Here is an 18,825-nt window from a genome sequence, read left to right as displayed (position 1 = left end):
TTGGCCTGCCGGTACCTATCTACTGCGTCAGGAGTCCCACCGGCCAACATAGCCCGGTAGGACTCCTCCTTCAGTCTGACGGCATCCTGTACTTTATTTAATTTTATTAAATTTTATTAGCCTGGACTGTGAGTGATTATACAAAGCCTTTAATAAAGACATGAAAAGTAGTACTCTTTGTGTGTTTTTAGTCAGATTGTGTGGTCCAACTGTTGTGACTCAGATGAAGATCAGAGTTTTTATCAGGAACCAATGCAGAAATCCAGTAAATTTCAGACCCCACAGGTTTCTTTCTTTTTTTTATGCAGCTGTAGTTCATTACCTCCATCACCACACACAAATCACCCACTTGTGTGTTTCATTTTTCCTACACTGTCATCGTTTGAATGTGTGATTATTTTTCTTACTGTGAAAATGTTAATTACATTTACCATCTATGGCACTGCATGTACACAATCTTTTTTTTTTCTTTTTTCACTGTCGTTTATTATTTGATGTCATGCTTTTCATTCTTATTTTTCTTTCTGTAAAGAGAAAACCATTCACAGATTTATTCATGCAATTACTGAATAAAATATTTTTGTTTCTATACACACATTGCACTGACTTCTCCTTTGTCCAGTCTCTCTGCTTTACTGTTCATCAATTACAGAAAATTAAAAGAAAAAAAGAGGGAAAAAAAGGTTTAGCACAGCTAGCACATACACTCATCCGTTTTTCTGTCTGTCTTCTCTGCACAAAAACACACAAACATAAAATTGCAAATTCATCAGCCAGCTCAGAGAGATGGAGGCGGAAACGCCACTAATTAAGTAAGTCTGAATCGATTCCATCACATACAGCCCAGGCAGCAGATGAGAAATGCACACAGCTCCGAGCAGACTTGTTTTAATAGCGCTTTTATTTCTCTGCAGATACATCAGACAGATGCGTCATTCCTCTGCATCTTGCCAAGTCTGACAACATCCGGAGCTAAGGTTTCTCTCCCGTGTGCATCTTCAAAGAACTGTTGCCCTGAGTAACTTTACCAGAGTACAGTGTTGTGATGAGAAAACTCTTTAAAAAAAAAAAAGAAAAAAAAAGTTTTCTTTGCTTTGGATGATAAAGGTGCATTTCCCCGACCTGCGCTGCAGCACACCTGGCTGGATTTGACGACCCTTGGAGCACCTGATCATTTCAGATAGAGGACTTAAAGTTTGTTGAAGAATACAGTACCTTTAATGTAAAAAATGTTAATGGAGGAAAACAAAAAAGAATCAGGTTTTTAAATTCATTTTTATGTAGCGATGAAAATATGAGGTTGAATATTTCAGCTGCTCATTTATAGTTTCTTTTTTTTATATTGATGTCATGTCTTTACAGTAGAGAATCAGGTTGTTTTTATATCAAAAACAGTTGTCGAAAAGGCAACGTAGCAGGATATATGAAATAAAGTCATGTTAAACTTCTTTTATGGGTGCATACATGATTCTATTGCACTGTCAACTAATATTTCCTCAATTTCACTTCTATTGACACTTTTTTTTCTGTCTTAACACAGTTCATTACATTGTAGAATTTAGCTATTTTTTTCTATACATTTGGATATTTATTTGATAACATACTGGGAAAATGCTGGACTGAATCTTTTAAATAAACCGATCTTTAAAGATTTTATTGTGATGACTTATTTTATTCATCTAGATTTCTATGATTTTTCTATGGAAGATTTTTTTCGCTATAATGTTTTGTCAGGGAATTTGATAGTTAAAAAATCCAGTGAGAGAAACTGATTTAAAGAATAAAATGTTTCTGCTGCACACATTTTTTGAGGGGAAAAAATAGGAGGAAGGAAAAGAGAAGTGAGGCAGAGTCAGATTGCACATTCAGATATTTCCAAAATAGGTCCTGTATGCAAATTAAAATCAAATTGGATCATTTTAATTGAAAAAAACGAAATCAGTTGAATTAACTGGGTTTTGTTCCCCCTTTCTTGTTGTGCTCGTGTGGTAGCACTGTCACCTCACAGCCCAAAAAGCCAATGAGCTTGGCTGGCGTTTGCATGTTTTCCTCTTGGCCTACAGCTTTTATCCATTAACACTGGCTTCCTCCCACTGTGTAAAAATATACATGTTAAGTTGGCTGGTGAAATAACAGCCATTACATTAAAGAGACCATGGAGATAGTATATCACGTATAAGATTAAGCATATAATATAGAATTTGAGTAGTTAAGCTGTAATGTCTGTAATGAAAATTACTTGGCGCTCTAGGGCATACAGGAGGAAGGAAAGACACGTCTGACAATGTCTGAATATATACGGAAGAGTATTAGGGCCATGCAGGAGAAAGATATTTGAGAGGGGAAGATTATTCTTTTTATTGTGCACTTCGAGAAAAAAGTCGAAATGTCGAGATTTATGATGAAATACAATTTCAAGAATAAAGTCGAAATTTCGTTAATAAAGTCGAAATTTTGTGAATAAAGATAAAGTTGAATTACATTTCGACTTTATTCTCGAAATTGTACTTCAACATTAATCTCGACATTTAGACTTTTTTCTCGACATTTAGACTTTTTTCAAGAAGTGCATAATGAAAAAAGAATCTTCCTCTTCTAAATTATTATTTTTATTTTTCTCCTGCGTGGCCCTAATACTCTTCCGTAGAATATATGATGTTAAACTTGACATGAACTTCACATTCAGCACATTTAACTTCATAAATCTTTCCCGAATAAAGACTGTCCTCCTCCCCTCCGCTAGGCGGCGGTAGCGCCCTCGTCCCTGCCGCAAATACGACTAGCGGAAGAAAAAGAAGAACCAGATAACAACAATGTGCCCTCTGCTTTTGGCTGAACTCACTGCTGCAGAAGATACAGCAGATAGTGGTATTACTTGTGTATTTATGTCATAAACTCAAAAATCTCAGTTATATTTTTGCATAAAGGGATCCACAGATTCAACTAACCCGGCTTGAGGGGCAAAGTCATGGCTTACGCATTAATTTTAAAAGCTTTGCACCGGAATCTGGTGCAGACAGCAGGCAGGCTGTGCGAGCGGAGACAGCAGCTGCTGCAGGTCGGAGTGCTGGTCCACACACACAGGACCAGCTGCACGGGGTCCAGGCTGCCGCTGCTCACAGTAGAGGCTCTGTCCCCGGCACTGGGCTGTCTCGGTCCAGTGCAGACACGGAGGGGCATTTCTCTCTGCTTCGCAGCCAGAAACAGGAGCAGCCCCGCGGACAGAGACAAGTCCGTCTCCGCGCACCGGGCCGGGAGTCCCGGCGCGTCCGCCGCGCAGAAAGGTACTGCAGGCTTGAGGACAGTTTACTACAACTACTGCATAACACATGTCCAGAGGTGGGTAGAGTAGCCAAACATTTGACTCAAGTAAAAGTACTGTTATGTCAGAATAATATGACTCCAGTAAAAGTAAAAAGTAGTCATCCAAATAATTACTTGAGTAAAAGTAAAAAAGTACTCAAGTATGATTTATTTTTTTAACACAACCATTCAAACAGACAAAAGTGCAAAATAATCATCTTCAGGCAAATTAAATCAATAAAATAAATTAAAATTAATAAAACATTGCTTCAATTAAAATAATAAAGTAAATTCAAGTACTTTAATAAATAATAAAATAAAATAATAAAAAAATTAATTAAGCAAGTAGCACAAAATTTCAAGCCTTTTTACTTTTCTTTTTTAACCAGGTTCTGCAGGCAGAACTAGAACAAGCCCATGAACTCATATAACCTCTGAGTGTGTGTTGGAGTCTGTGTAAATGTGACAAAACATGCAAAAACAAACATTTTTCCCAAAGAATCACTCAGTGATGTCATGAGATTGACGCATACATGGATAAAAGAAAAAGTAACAGCTCAACGTAGCCTAATGTAGCGGAGTAAGAGTAACAGTTTATTCTTCACAAATCTACTCAAGTAAAAGTAAAAAGTATAGTGATTCAAAACTACTCCTAAAAGTACAACATTTCCCAAAACTTACTCAAGTAAATGTAACTGAGTAAATGTAACTCGTTACTACCCACCTCTCCACATGTCATTACAAAAACGACAGGTTTAATGGACTCACTTTTGGAGCCAGTCAAGAACTACATTTACGTCCAAAAGTAAAACTTTCCCCTCAAAGTCGAGTTAAAATGCTCAATTCACCCCTTAAATACAGTTGCAATTAAAATAAGTATAAAAATGTCATTTTAAAAGGTACTTTCGCATTGTATTAATGTGGTATTTTTAGGCAAGGCAAGTTTATTTATATAGCACAATTCAACACAAGGTAATTCAAAGTGCTTTACATCAACATTAAAAGCGGCAAGACATAATAAGACAGTAAATAACAAATAAAATAAAATAAAATTATGAGAAAAGAAGGTAAAATAATAAAAAGCACAAGTTGCTGAAAACTAAGGGCACTAGAGTACCGCAGGTACATATCTCATTCGCGGTTTTCAGAAAGTATTTAATTTAAGAGTACGCTTAAATAACAAATAAATGAAATAAAATGATAAGAAAAGAGGGAAAATAATAAAAAGCACAAGTTGTTAAAAATAAGGGCAGTAGAGTACAGCAGGTAAGTATTTAATTTAGGAGTACTCTTCAGCTTTATCAAAATTTAAGGACACTGTGGCAAGGCAAGTTTATTTGTATAAATTATGATATGTGTACTTAAGTTGGCATAAAACAATCCTTTTTTCTTTGAGCATTTTTTTTAAATATTCTGAATGGCAGTACAAAATGCCTGATTTTACCATACAAGTAACCATAAGTGACAGAGAAGTTATCTTTAAAGGGTTTGTCTTGTTCAACGATACATTTCCAAGAACAGGCAGGAAACTGTTTTTTATTTGTGAAGCCACAACCAAGTAGTTTTTGGTCATGTTACCTGATAAAAGTCTTAACTTTTAACTGATGTCTGGGAACCCCCCATGCATGTCTTATAGTGAAAGATGCCGGCAGAGACTTCACCTACTTGATAGTTATCCTCATCGGACTTGGAGTGACAGGTGATTACAACATGAAGGTTTGAAGAAATGTGCAAATTGATCACGTTGTTTCGAGTCTGACAGCAATCAGACCTGAAAAGATGCTGAGCACCAACATCTTGTTGTGTGTGTTGGGTTTCAGGTGGGCTGTTGTATGTGGTGTTCCAGGAGCTGTTTTCCTCCAAAAGCCCAAATAAAGTCTACAGCAAAGCTTTTGACAAAGTCAAATCACATCCAGAGGTGAGGATTAGACTCCAAAATCACTGAGACCCAACAGTGTCTCGCAGTAATCTAAGTTCAGTGCGAATAAGATATATGTGTCTCCATTAAAATAACAGGTTATTGGCGCATTTGGCGAGCCAGTCAAGTGTTATGGCGAGACCACTCGGCGAGGAAGGAGGCAACAAGTCAGGTGCTGAAGTCGTATTTATGTATTCCAACTAAGAAACTCTTGCATATTGTGTATATGAGTTATCTTATGCTAAGATCAGTGTCCATTACCCTCTTATAATGTGGCATTAAAAAAGGATTTTCGTTTTTTTGTGTTTGCACCTCAGCCATGTTGAGTATCTGAAGGATGGACTGAAGCATATGAGACTAAAGTTTTACATCGAAGGCTCAGAACCAGGCGTGAAAGGAACTGTGCACTCGGAGTCAAAAGAGGTAAATACTCATCTGTGCTAAACAACAGCTTGTGTAATATATACCTGCCGTACTCCCAAAGACTGGTAAAGGTAAAAATCTGCCCGCTTTCAAAGACAATCCTGGTGGCCGCTTGGAGACCCCCCCCTTATAAGTCTGCCTGCTTTTCCTACAGTTCTGCATCATTCACTTTATAATAGAATAGAATAGCATGTTTTTTTTTTAGTCTGTGTTGTTATTAAGAACCAGATATTTGCAAATAAATAACAGCTAATACAATTAATAACCCAAGGTATTTTGTGTGAAGTATGTACAAAGTGGGTGATATTTGTGATGCATGGAAGGAAGATCATGTATTTGTGACCTAAAAAAAGGTAAAAGACCTAACACTTTAAAATGATCAGGGTGTGGCGAGTCCAAGTCGTGGCTGATTTGGCCAGTTTAAACTATCCATTCAGATCTTCAATATTCCTTCCTGATGATGTCATCATTCAGACGTCTCTCAAATGCTCGTTATATGATGGATTGTATGAACTGGTTTCAGCTCCATGAAGGGGAGGAGACAGATAGTAACTTGGGTTATGTTGAAGTAAAATCTGCTCTTACCCAGGTGTAGTTCACACAGTCAGTTACCGCGGTAACAGATTCCCAGTTTGATTTAACTTGTTTTCTGAAACCAGTTTAACTAAACCTTCTTGCTCGGGGTTAAGTAACATCGCTTTGTGAAACGGAAAACTCAGTTTCCCTGAAGTCAGGTTCAGCATAAGCAGTTTATACATAATCAGCTTCAGAAACGACCCCTGTTCAGTTGACGCCAAACAACGGCGTACGCAATGAAAGCAGTGAGTGATTTCTTTAGTAACAGCAGTATCTGTCCTCTTGAGAGGGAGTTTAATGACAGTTTCCCTATTATGTCTTAACAGAATCTTGAAACTGGAAAATATGAGTTCCGTTATATATTTGTGGAAGTAGACGCCTATCCCAGACGGAACATCCTTGTGGAAGACAACAGATGAGCGGGATGTCTGCCAATCAAAATGGACCACTGTGCTGGTGTATAAAAATCAGAATAAATGGATTTTCTAAAATAGTAAATAAAGATATTTTGTGTCAAATATACTGGAGCAGAAATGCGACAAAAACTGCATCATGGTTATCCTTTTCTTTCTCCGTCTTTTTTCTAAAACGTTTCATTAAAAGTTTTTGATTCTTACACTATATTGAATTACATTTATTGTATTATTTGGACTACTGATGATAATTTGTAACCATTTTATTTTACTTTGGAAATCTTATATATATATATATATATATATATATATATATATATATATATATATATATTATATATATAACTTTTTCTGGTTATCTTCTGTTTAGCTCAATTTGATATATTTTTTATTTTGTATTATGGCCACCAGATGGAGGTAAAGAATTGAGATACAGGTGACTTGTTTGTCCTTTTAGATTCACACATTTTCATGTATTTTGAATATATCTAACAGATTGCAACTTTGAGTTTTGTCATCAGTGGTTTTAGTCAAGCAACTGGTTGGTTAATATATCAGAAACAAGAGATTTTTAGCTGGACAAATATCATTTTCTCTTTAACCAGATTATCTCCTTATTGTAAATAAATGCAATTTCCGATTTTGCTTTTAGTTTGAAATACATATTTAAAAGACAATCCTGGTTTAACCTCAAATGTGTCCATGTGTACTGTACAAATAGGAAAGATTTCTCTTTCTTTTTTTTTTCTTCCTTTTTGAGCTGCTGATGTTTTGTAGTCAAAGGTCATACTTAATGTGTCATTGGTGTGTCAACAAGAGAGAGGAAAGTGCCAAAGTGACCCTTACAACTATGGAATGCCCAGAAGTGTATTACACTGTTTTTTTTAATTATTTTTAAATCAATTTTAAAATGTAATAGAGTAATCATTGTCAGCTGTAACTACAGCGTGATTACATTATTATCTAAAGCAACTTGGAGTTTATAGCTACTATTTTTTTTTTGTTTTTACCTGATTACCAAATACTGGTCACACGCTGCCATTCACCCCCTGCGACATCATCCTATCCTTGCTGGTAATGATAACTGGTTTTCTCAAGCCTGAATTATGGTTCCGCGTTAAATCGACGCAGGAGGATACGCCGTAGGGTACGGCATACCCTACGGCGTAGGCGCTGCGTTGGTGTAACGCGGAACCATAAATCAGCCTTCAGCCTCTTGTTTGGTGGACTAGTGCTACCTTCACCAGAACCTCGGACATATTCAAATTAGTGACTCGTTTTAGAAATAATATTTTTCTCTCCTTCTCAAAATCGTAATTATGTGTGGTTTATCTATAATGTATGATCTAACAATTATTCCTTTTCGTTGTGTATTTCTTGCGCAGTGCTTTCACTTTTCAGTAACGTTAATGGGAAGCAGATCGAGCAGATTACAGGAAGCATAACAGCGTGTGTGAGCACCGCCCCGCACCGAGGGGCCGTGAAGGCATCACGGAGCACGGGCGTGCTCGGACAGTCAGCTTAGCCTCCAGCTCCGCGGCTACTTCACTTGTTTCCTGATTTAACTGAGTATCTGGGTACAGAAGTTTGTTATTATATCATATAAACCCCAGCGAGGTGTGTTCTGAACGCAGGCCTGTTTTGATCGTGGCTTGGCCGCCGGGATAGTGAATTAAAGCGGGTTTTGTTGTGGCCTGCTACATCCTGCAGACATGGCTCAGCTCTCCAGCTAACTGAGTAAGTTTAAACGCTTCTTGGTGTTTATTTCTCTTATTACGAGCTTATTACTATATAAACCGTGGTGGTAAAGCTGCTGTTTCTTTACAGCTAACCCTTTTAGCAACTAAATGCTGTAAGCTTTCGGTTTTGTAAACATTACCCTTTATATATAACAATTGACTACATGAACCGATGTGATGAAGTTTGTTCATGTGGTATAAACGATTTAAAACTAACTAACTAAACCCACTGCTGTCTGCAGGTGAAGTGGTGTTTCTGGCCAGGATCCTCTGGTAATCCTCAGTTATGAGAGTCGCCCATCAGAGATAGACGTACAAAATGGAGCTGTACTGGTACATGTGAGTATGAATTACACATTTATAGCTTTGTCTTTTCATAGGTGAGGCTCTTTTTCTGCAAACATCACGTTTTCTGGGGTTTAAAACCACCGTCAGTAGTCACGAGGTTGTAATAAACTTGAATTAACGCACATTTACAGTGATTGTAGCTACTTATTGACTCAGTGCTGAAACAACTGCGTCATAAAACTCGTATTTCATTGTTCAGGCTTGTGGGAATATTTGTGGCTGATATTAGTTTCCTAGTGGTGTGGTTAAGTGTTTTTGCTGTGCTTCCTGGTGGTAACTAGTTTTACTTTGCCCAAACAGTAAGTATGTTCACTAGGGATGGGCGGTATGGACTAAAAAAATGTATCACGATAATTTCTGGCATTTATCCCGATAACGATAAAAATGACGATAAAAAAAATACCAATTCAGCTCCACCTTTGTAACTATAAATCTATCACCACATTCAGTCTTTGGAGCCAAAACACTGCTCTAAAAGAGTACTAAATGCTACTAAACTACACCAATTAAATTGAATTAATAAAAACCAATTAAATGAGCCAACCTGTACTGCAAAACTGGAATGACTCAGATCTGCCATGTTTGTTACACAAAAACATCATCAACGGGAATTTATCTTTCTTTCTGGCTCCTTCCTTCCTTCCTTCCTTCCTTCCTTCCTTCCTTCCTTCCTTCCTTCCTTCCTTCCTTCCTTCCTTCCATCCTTCACGTACGTTGTGCGTTGATTTAACACAGAACCATAAATCAGCTTTACACAAAAACGTCATCAACGGGAATTTATTGTTTTTACCGCGAGATGACAAATTCTTACCGTGGGGAATTTTTTTGACGGTATATCGTGAACGGTAAAATATCACCCATTCCTAATGTTCACATCAAGGCAGCTTTAAAACAGACTGCATATAAAACGGTACAAAGTTTTTTTTCTTTTTGTTTATTTATTTTAAAATATCGTTTTCATTGTTATTTAAAGAAATATTTTATTTATCTTAAGAAGTATCAAATATCTCTCACAGTCAACAAAAAGTACCTCAATACATTTAGTTTCCATCACTTCTTTTTCCTTCATATTGCTTCTACGTCTCCTATCAACGTTTAGACTGGTTCACCAAGGGTAATAATGATACAAGACAAAACAGGAGGCCAAACAAGCATAAATCCTGAACAAAGTAAGCTCCACACCTGCAGGTGGACCGTCTGATCTCTGTTACAGAGTAGGAGGCAGGTGGGATCCACTCAGATTAACATTAGTTGTCATGTTTGATTGCAACGTCATTGTTTTGGGGAAAGTTTCCACGCAACCTCAACACTAAGCCACGAAAAGCAAACTAGAATGGCAAGAGAAACGTGGAAGGAGCTAAGATGGTTGCTGCGTCTCTGTTTGCTGTGTTTGCACACATGGCGATGGTGGCCATGAACAGAATACAAGACTCAAACTTGAAGGCGATATCAAGCGTCCTGAACATCTTTTCATGACTAACAGCATAAGGCAGGGACTTGTACCAGCCTCACGTGCCCCGATAACCATGACCCCTTAAAACTACCCCAGAGCCCCACTACTGGATATGTATTTTTATTTAGTTATTCTGTACTTATTATTTACAACCAATGGTTGGATATCTCCAAACGATTAACTGCTTTGCCTGATACGCAAAGGTCATTGAGAAACTCACCGTTTATGTAAAAGGAAGATCTGCATCCTTACAGATCTATAAATGGATGCAGTTACGTCGTCTGTGCGGTTACAACAGACAAAATCGTTTGACAGGGATCATTTTCACATTTTTAGACTTGAAATGTGCACTGCAGTGTTAGTATGTTCATTTTCTCCCCTTCTCCTTTCCCTTGTTTGTCTCTTTTACAGAGTTGTTATCATATTCATCATCATAAAAATCTTCTTCTACGTGTGCTGGTACCGGTCAAGACAGAGGCAACTGGCGGCATACCTGAGCAACACACGCAACGCACAAATAGTAATTGTTGGAGGAAGAGCCTACCTTCATCAGATGTGTGAGAGACAGAGTGTAAGTACAGAGCTACCTCGTCCATATTTGACATTCGTAATCCAGCTGTCAACTGCAGCAGCAGTTCTTCGCCTCCAGCATGTCTTTATTGTTGGAATGTAAACACAGTTTCAAGGGGTTTTGTGATAAAGTGGACTTCTCTAAGAAGAGGCTTCAGGATGGTCCATGGTGTCAGGAGAGTGTGTAGGAGACGGTCAAATAAGGCCATGATTTTCTGAATTGTTGGACAGGAGTTGTTTGCTCTGCTGAGAATGCAGGTGGTTTTCAGTCATTAATTCTCAGGAGACTTTTAGTGACACTGAGCTTAGATGGTGGTCAGGAAAAATTATGCTCTAAGGCAGGGGTCAGCAACCAGCGGCTCTAGAGCCGCATGCAGCTCTTTAGAGCCACCCTAGTGGCTCCTGGAGCCTTTTTTTTAAATGTTTGACCTTTTTTTTTCCTTTTTTTCTTTTTCTTTTTTCTCTTTTTTACTCTTTTTTGTTCTTTTTTCTTCTTTTCTTCCTTTTTCCTTTCCTTTTTAATTTCGACATTTCGACTTTTTTCTCCAAATTTTGACTATTTCCTTGACATTTTGACTTTTTTCCCGAAATCTTGACTTTTTTCTCAACATTTCCACTTTTTTCTCGACATTTTGACTTTTTTCTCAACATTTCAACTTTTTTCTCTAGATTGTACTTCAACATTAATGTCGACATTTTGATTTTTTTCTCAAGAATTTCAACATTTTTCTCACAGTGCATAATGAAAAAATCTTCCGCCGGTTCTAACTAATAAAGAAACATGCAGCATGTGTTGCCTTCATTCTAAGGCTTATACAAGACTTTTCATTTTTTGCGGCTCCAGATATATTTGTTTTTTGTATTTTCGGTCCAAAATGGCTCTTTCAACATTTTGGGTTGCCGACCCCCGCTCTAAGGCTCCTGTGTTTCTCTACTTTCTCATTCAAAGCATTTTAAAAGTTGAGTTGGTTTGAGTTTAGACACTCTTTCCTCTTCGTGACTTGTTTCAGCAGCTCATTGTCATATTTCTGTTAATTTTAAAACTCATTAGTGTCTTTTAAAATGTAAAGGCAACAAACTTTGAAATATTAAGCCCCTGTTTCCCTGTCTGTTTAGGAACATATTGAAGGCTTTTTATTTCTTTTGATGTTTTCCATCATCTGTCATGGGCAGCCTTTTCTCAACATTAGTTTTTTGTGGGGTCATTGCCAAAAGCTAAGTAATGGTCTTTGTGTTTTTCATCAGACTTTATGGCTTTTGTAAAACACATGGAAGCAATTTTCATGATACAGAACTTTCCCAAAGAGAGGAAAAAAAAGGACAACTGATTTCTTTCTCGTTTGACTCATTAATAACTGTCTGTTTCATCTAGTCATTTGTTATTGCAAAATATATGCTGTGGATGTTTTCTAAGAGGTGATTAATCTCAACAGGGATCAGCAATGAAAGAAAATGTAGTCATTTCTCCGAAACAGCTTTTGATTTATATCTCCTGTCTGTAACTACATGCGAGAGCCGCAGACATTGATATTTTTAACCTTGTTTGGAATATTTGCACTCCGGAAATGCCTCATTTTATAAGAGAAAATAAATGGTGTGTTTGAAACTGCGCACTGCCTGGGCTTTTAACCTTGGGTTTCCCCAGACCATTAACAATATCCTGTGTGTTATCTGAACAGTTTGTCTGATTTGAGAACAAGTCGTCCAGTTTAGGATTTCCAGCCATGACGTCATATCAGACACGCAGGTGTCGACCACTGATATGCTGATATTTGACAGCGTGGGACCCTTCGCGCTTTAGTTAGCTCAACTTTGTCCCTTTATTTTACTTCTTACTACTTTACAGCTTCCTTAAATCCTTGAGTTCACCTGTTTCACAACTTCTTCTGTTTGCTCTCACTTCCTCTCGTAGACCTTTCTCTGCTCTACTTTTCTTTTTTTTCTTGCTGCCTTTGCCATCTCAGGAGATATAATGTTCTTACATAAATTTTAGGGGAATTTGCTCCAGGGAAGCTTCATGTTCATCCATTTACGGTGCCCTAAAAGTTGTCTGGAAAATCCCAAGACGGCTCGATGCTGGGCCTAGATGATCCCTACATAATAGCGCAGCGCTCCTCGCAGACACGCAGTGCTTTTTATTTTTGTATAAACCACCTGACCGTGTGCATCTCGTGTCTAAATGACCAGCGTGGTTGTTTTTGTTAATATTTTACGACAGCAGGGGCTTTGAACCTAGAGAAAGTCTGAAGTGCTCCAGTCACATTAAAAGATAGATGCACACAGCGCTAGTGTGTTTTCATACTGCTGTCTAAACTCACCCCCTGCATGCTTCTACCTGTTATGATAAGCTGTAGCACTTTGGCAGGGGATCGCCAAATATTGCCAACAGAAGGTAGCTAAAGCTTAATTGTCGGAAGATAATATCACATTGCTCGTACACCCTGCCTCGTGCCAGACCTTGTACATCTGTTTGCTTCTTTTCTATTGTAGGGACTTCAATACAGCCAAATTCCTAATAAATCTGGTGGCACAAATATATGTTTCCAAAGAATGACAAACATTAATGAAAAACTGTCTACAAGTGAATGATTTTGCTTTAACGCATTGATGAGTTCATGAATGTTAAGTATTTCATGACTGAAAACCTCTTTTCACAGTTAACTGCTTTAACCTTCAGAAAAAAAGAACAGACATATGACCCATAAAGGACCTGGAGAGGAGTTGAAGTTTTTCATGGTTTACAGATTAGGAGAATTCATTTTAATTGAGTTTGTTTCAGCCCTTTTAAAGTTGCACAAAGAATTTCTGTGTTTGTAAAGTAGTACCTACTACTCGGCCCAAAGACTGGAGCCAGAGCATGGCATTAGATGACTGGAGATGAGCTTTCAGTTTGAATTAGTAAAAAGAAAAATATCTTGTGACAATAACTTAAGAATCTATTAAAATAAGTCTTGCAGGAATTACCCTGAAGTTGCCTGTCTGGGGCCGTCGGTCTTCATCTTCATCTTCATCTTCATCACACCCACAAAAACAGGATGGTCATTTAGAAGTAATGAAGTCCACATGGTCATCAGTCTGGCATTAGATGTTCCTGCCACGCACATTTGTGTCACGTCACTCACACACACATGCACAGCACAGCCCTTAATTTAGAAAATATTTCATCCCCCTCTTTCCTTCTCCCCTTTTCGCTTTGATTTTTCTGTGTGCTTCCTTTAACGGACTGAATTTCTTGTCAGTCTTGATGCAAACAGTTAAAAGGAACCACTCACTAAATCCAGCACTTTAACAAATGTTAATAGCAGAGATTTGTGTATTCAATCCAGGCCAGTTGGCAACCTAATAGTGTCTTTTTTGTGTGTACACTTCTCCATTTTCCCATGCTTCTGCCTCTGCTTTTCCTTTTCTTCTGCACAACAATAACCCTCAGTGTATTTCCTTTCTCCGCCAGCAAACATCCGTGTGGCCGAGTTGGTATGTGGTCCAGGATGACCTGTCGGTAGAGGAGCCGTCCCCAGCGCTGCCTCCAGACACATCCTTCTCCCACCTGGACATGCCTCCGCCGTACGAAGCCGTCTCTGGAGGTAAGACGAGCTCTCATCGCTCTCACTTGTTAGCCTAACACGTAAAAAGCCAATTATTCATTTGTGCCGGATTTTTTTTTTTTTTTTCTCCTCCCATACTAATTGCATTTCCATAAATGCATTCACATTATATCGTAATTAATTATAGGAAAGTGTGGTTTGTTTCTTGCGCTGTTCCTGTAGTGCTTTTTATTTTGTTTTCTATAAAGTATCGTAGTGGAAGTGGCTTGTGCAAGTATAAGTTACTGAAAAACAGAATATAACCGCTTCACACGGAACTACCTGTGTCAGAAGTGTGCAATAAAACCCATTAACAACCTGCACAACATCAGTAAAGCACCCTTTTCTAGAGAACAAATAGACTGTTTTATGTTTGCTGTGCTTGATAATAAAGTCAAAGTACTTTATAATACAATCGAAGCACTGTCAGCAGATTAATCATAATGTAGCCAGCACAGTTAATACGTGAGCAGGTCGTCCACACGGATACGATAACTATCACTCAGATATATTTGGCAGCCCACTAGAGTATTTTTATTTTTCACTATTAAAAATATTAAAATGTACAACCACAGAGCGATTCACAGGACTTTCTATCGCTCCCTCTCTGGCTTATATTTTTATCCCTGCAGAAGCAATGACGCTGTTAACAACAAAATGACACATTCTCTGAACACATACACATAAGTATGTAGGACTACTTTATGTAATAAACTGTAAACTTTGCATTTTGGCTTCAATAAAATCACTGTGAATAAACTTTAGCACAGCAGTGCACGGTGGCCACTGCTTTCTCTACCCCGTTCTGCTTCAACTACAAACAGGAAGAACTTGTTTCTTTGCCCAACCATAAAGATTACAGCATGTGCATACACGCACGGGAATTTTAGCAAGTAAAAGTGTTGGCTGACTTCCCGACCATTAATATTAAAGTGCAAAAAGTATGTCACGAAGTGCTGATCCCAATCCCATCATCACCCCACCCCACAAATATAATCCGATCCTGAGGGAAATTGATAGAAAGCGTTGTTTAAAAGATCTCTTTGTAGAGCAGTGTTACGTCTGTTGGACGTGCGACATTAAAAATCTAGTTTACTGATTTCTCTCATTTGTTTTATCTGTTTTGACAAAATCCAACCTTGTAAGAGGCATCAAATCCTCTGGTTGTTTTTGTTTTTGTATATAATATTATCCCCTTGACTTCACTCTCTCTCTCACTCTCCATATTCCTGTTTTTCTGAAGCATATTTGTACTCCACTAATCTTCACATTAGTTTTTTTGTGAGTGAATCAAAGAGGACACGAGCTATTTGCTTCAGCATTTCCGTGTCTGAATCAGGTTTCAGTGTCCTCTTTTGCAAAAGCCATCTCATCTGATCAGAAGTGCTCTCTGAAGGCAGGATGTGGTTATCGAGGGTGTAAATGTCATTACGTGATGGGACCTTTTCTATTGAAACCTCCCACATGATGTCTTTGTTTCCTTTCAAGACACCAGAGGGGGATTTTAGGGTTTGCCATGTTCAAAGAATTTGAATTGTGCTAAATTAGTTTAATTCAGTTCAATAATACTTTATTAATTTATTTATCCCTGAGGAGAAATAAAATGTTGCAGTAGCTGTCGTTCACCATCGTTGTAGATGGTTATACACTAGCTGTGGGCAGGTATATGCAATATTGATTGTTTAATGCTGTTCCAATGTCAGAAGACTTGCATGTTTTAGACAGCTGATAATTGGTTGTCTTCTTTCTTCCTTCCAGATGATAACCTGAAGCCCCCTCCCTACAGCGAGTGCGCCCAAGGTGACGATGCGAACGCGTCTTGTCCCTCCCGTGATCCTCCTCTCATTTCCGAAGGTGGAACCTCTGTTAGCATCAACGAAGCTCCCCCCCCGTACACACTGAGCCCCCCTGCGTTACTCGGCCAACAAGGCGGCCCTGTAAGCCACAGTGAGTCCCTTCCAGAGAGCAGGCCCACTTAAACAGTCGCTGAAACCACTTTGCCTTTCTCCATGAACTGCCTTCTTATATTCAACCTCAGTGGTCGTCGCCAGCCTAACTCTCATTGCATGAGAGCAAACTTTCCCTTTTTTGGTGGGTGGGTGACAGTATGCCTTTTGTATGTTTTTTGTGTGTGTGTTCATTGATTTTTATCAACAAGTTGCCTTTCTGTTTTGTATTAAAATGTGTTCATCTGTTGAGTTTGGCGAAACAGATGAACATCCAAGTGTGTGCCTCAGTCAGGACCACAGAACCTGCCTTCCCCCCAAACAAGGACGGATAAAGAGGAACTTTTAAAGTTTTATAAAGTTGTGTGACCACTTCCCTCTGCAGAGCTAAAATATTAGACTCCCTCTGAAAGCACGACTGGGGAAATTAGTAGATGCAAGTGACTTCCGTTTTTGTTTGCTCCTGCCATGACATTTCCTGCTTTAGTGTGTCTAAATTTGTTCTGAACGCAGTAACTCAGCATCAGTATGACAGAAACATTAGTGTAGACAATCTGACAACCGTTTCGAGCACCCTGGTCTGTACATGTGCATAATCCTAGTTGAAAATCCAAACTGTACTCAGTGCTTCGTCACTCCACTTGAGTGGGACGTGACGGTGAATATGCCAGTTGTTTTAGGTAATTAGCCCTTTAGTATAACTTATGTATTGTTGTGGTTGTTATTATACTGGAACATGTGGTGATTCATTTGACTCAGATCTGTGAACAAGACAAGCTGACAAGGGGAAAAAGTTAATAAAATGTATGAACATTTAAAGGGGACCTATTATGGCATCTAATACCTATTTTAAACAGGCCTTGAATGTCTTAAAAACAAGCTTTTGATTGTTTTTGCTAAATAAATTAGAAATTCAGCCTCTGAGCCATGTCTTTATCATTCCAGTCTCTAACCTCATTATCTATGCGGTATTCTGAGTGGGCGGGGCTATGATAATGAGGCTCTGTGCTGATTGGCTGCCTGAATGACGCGATACACTGCTACGAAAAAATGGTGGAAGCTCCGGCCGTCAGAGTTAGTTGTGGACGTGGTTTCACGCATCGGAGGCCAACCTATGTAAATTGCATTTTGGTTACGTAACGACGGGAGCAGAATCTGAACGGCTTGTAGAAGTCACATCACGCTGGATGGCTCAGAATTTGGTTGCTTTCCTCCTCTGAGTTGGCAGGCTGAGGGGAGACCACTTTATACATGTTAAAGCAAGAAAAAACGTGTTTTTCATAATAGGTCCCCTTTAATGGTCGTAGACAGCTGTTCACTATTGATTTCTAGTGGTTTTGTGGCTTAAAGCTGCATTATTTACTAAACAAATCACCCCCACAGCTCACTTATCAGGTCGTTTTTTCCCCCCTTAAAAATTGCTGCAAAACACAACTAACCAAAAATATTTTTAGAAGCTTCTGCTAGCTTTAAACTTCTGTAAAACTCTTATCATCCTGTCACACGACAGTACAAGTTAGTTATCTGTTGTATTTTCTTGTATATTGTTTTGGGAAAAGGTTTTTACTTCTATTTTTTTTTTTGTTGAGTTGCATTTCAGATGACACTGAAATAACACTGTAAGCAGATGCTCATAAATGTTTCACTTTTGTTGCTTGTTTAAGGCCTAAAAGTTAGGCTGGCGAGTTGCACTGACCAAGAAACTGAACCTGAACTTTGTCCCGAGGCCGTGTGCACGGGCTCTTTGACTGTTGCTGTGATTGAGTTGGGAATGAGGCAAAGAGCGCTGTGAAAACAAGTCATTTAACCAGACACTTTTTAATATGGCCACATATTTGACACTTTGCTGTTCCTTTTCTTCAGATTTCATGTGCTTTTCTCAAGCATTCTGACATCACCGGTGGGTGAAAGATGATTTTTTTTTTGTGGAAAAATGTATGAAGTTGGGTCAAAGATCAATGTTTAAATAGCAATCCTTCACATTGTGATGACAAATGTATCACAGATGCCTTTTACCTGAGTTTTTGTGTGTTTTTACAGTCTGATGGATGCAACAGAAAACATGCAAAGTACAAATCTGAATGTATGTTCGACGTCACTAACCTAGCAGCAGCACGACGGTGGACTGCCTTAGCCACGGTGTTACAGGCCTCTTCTTCTTCCGTGTACTTCTTGTTCGTTCCCTTCATGTTCATTCCCACGGTGGTCGACATATCAGATCTCTCCTCTCAGTAGCTGTGTATGTTCATCTGAAATTGTTCTGAATCAGGTGAAATAAATTTTGCGGATTAAAAATGTTTTAGATAATGTCTTTTTTTTGTCTTAAGTTTGAAGTCCTCTCAGTCATGCTGAGCTCCTTTTCCAAACCGTTCATAGATTCCTTTTAATACACACTCCATCTGTGCATACATGCCGTTTGAGAGAAGATCCTCAGGTCTCTCACCGGCCACTTCCTGGGAACAGGAGATTGAGAGAAGATCCTCAGGTCTCTCACCGGCCACTTCCTGGGAACAGGAGACGAAGTCGGTGGCTCTCCAGTAAGCTCCCTCTTT

General features: G+C 38.6%; 3 protein-coding genes across 3 annotated transcripts in view; all 3 read left to right on the top strand.

Annotated features, from left to right (window-relative positions):
* neto1l (neuropilin (NRP) and tolloid (TLL)-like 1, like) overlaps positions 1 to 1,550 on the top strand; it is a 102,761-nt gene extending 101,211 nt beyond the window's left edge. The window contains exon 12 of the mRNA XM_061713226.1: positions 915 to 1,550. The gene's annotated coding sequence lies outside the window, so the exon portion shown is untranslated. The remainder of the gene's footprint in view (positions 1 to 914) is intronic.
* Positions 1,551 to 2,794: 1,244 nt separating this feature from the next.
* timm21 (translocase of inner mitochondrial membrane 21) lies at positions 2,795 to 6,740 on the top strand. The gene is made up of 6 exons (XM_061713406.1): positions 2,795 to 3,284; positions 4,940 to 5,002; positions 5,124 to 5,221; positions 5,320 to 5,393; positions 5,539 to 5,644; positions 6,547 to 6,740. Exons 1-6 carry the CDS (start codon positions 2,969 to 2,971, stop codon positions 6,637 to 6,639), a joined length of 750 nt encoding a protein of 249 aa, XP_061569390.1. The 5' UTR covers positions 2,795 to 2,968; the 3' UTR covers positions 6,640 to 6,740.
* A 1,352-nt stretch (positions 6,741 to 8,092) lies between these two features.
* On the top strand, positions 8,093 to 18,584 carry si:dkey-118j18.2 (uncharacterized). The gene is made up of 5 exons (XM_061713422.1): positions 8,093 to 8,370; positions 8,615 to 8,711; positions 10,585 to 10,744; positions 14,195 to 14,327; positions 16,086 to 18,584. Exons 2-5 carry the CDS (start codon positions 8,692 to 8,694, stop codon positions 16,304 to 16,306), a joined length of 534 nt encoding a protein of 177 aa, XP_061569406.1. The 5' UTR covers positions 8,093 to 8,370; positions 8,615 to 8,691; the 3' UTR covers positions 16,307 to 18,584.
* Positions 18,585 to 18,825: the final 241 nt, after the last annotated feature.

The sequence above is a fragment of the Cololabis saira genome, chromosome 22 (assembly GCF_033807715.1).
Source record: "Cololabis saira isolate AMF1-May2022 chromosome 22, fColSai1.1, whole genome shotgun sequence".
Classification (NCBI taxonomy): domain Eukaryota; kingdom Metazoa; phylum Chordata; class Actinopteri; order Beloniformes; family Belonidae; genus Cololabis; species Cololabis saira.
The sequence above is the reverse complement of the archived record's forward strand: the minus strand, read 5'-3'. Positions and strand labels throughout refer to the sequence as shown.

Coding starts and splice junctions, on each gene's coding strand:
- timm21 (XM_061713406.1), top strand. CDS start 2,969: ATGGCTTACGCATTAATTTTAAAAGCTTTGCACCGGAATCTGGTGCAG. Junction 5,003..5,123: donor CATCGGACTTGGAGTGACAG/GTGATTACAACA, acceptor GTTGGGTTTCAG/GTGGGCTGTTGTATGTGGTG. Junction 5,222..5,319: donor AAGTCAAATCACATCCAGAG/GTGAGGATTAGA, acceptor TTAAAATAACAG/GTTATTGGCGCATTTGGCGA.
- si:dkey-118j18.2 (XM_061713422.1), top strand. CDS start 8,692: ATGGAGCTGTACTGGTACAT. Junction 10,745..14,194: donor AGATGTGTGAGAGACAGAGT/GTAAGTACAGAG, acceptor TTTCTCCGCCAG/CAAACATCCGTGTGGCCGAG. Junction 14,328..16,085: donor GTACGAAGCCGTCTCTGGAG/GTAAGACGAGCT, acceptor TCTTCCTTCCAG/ATGATAACCTGAAGCCCCCT.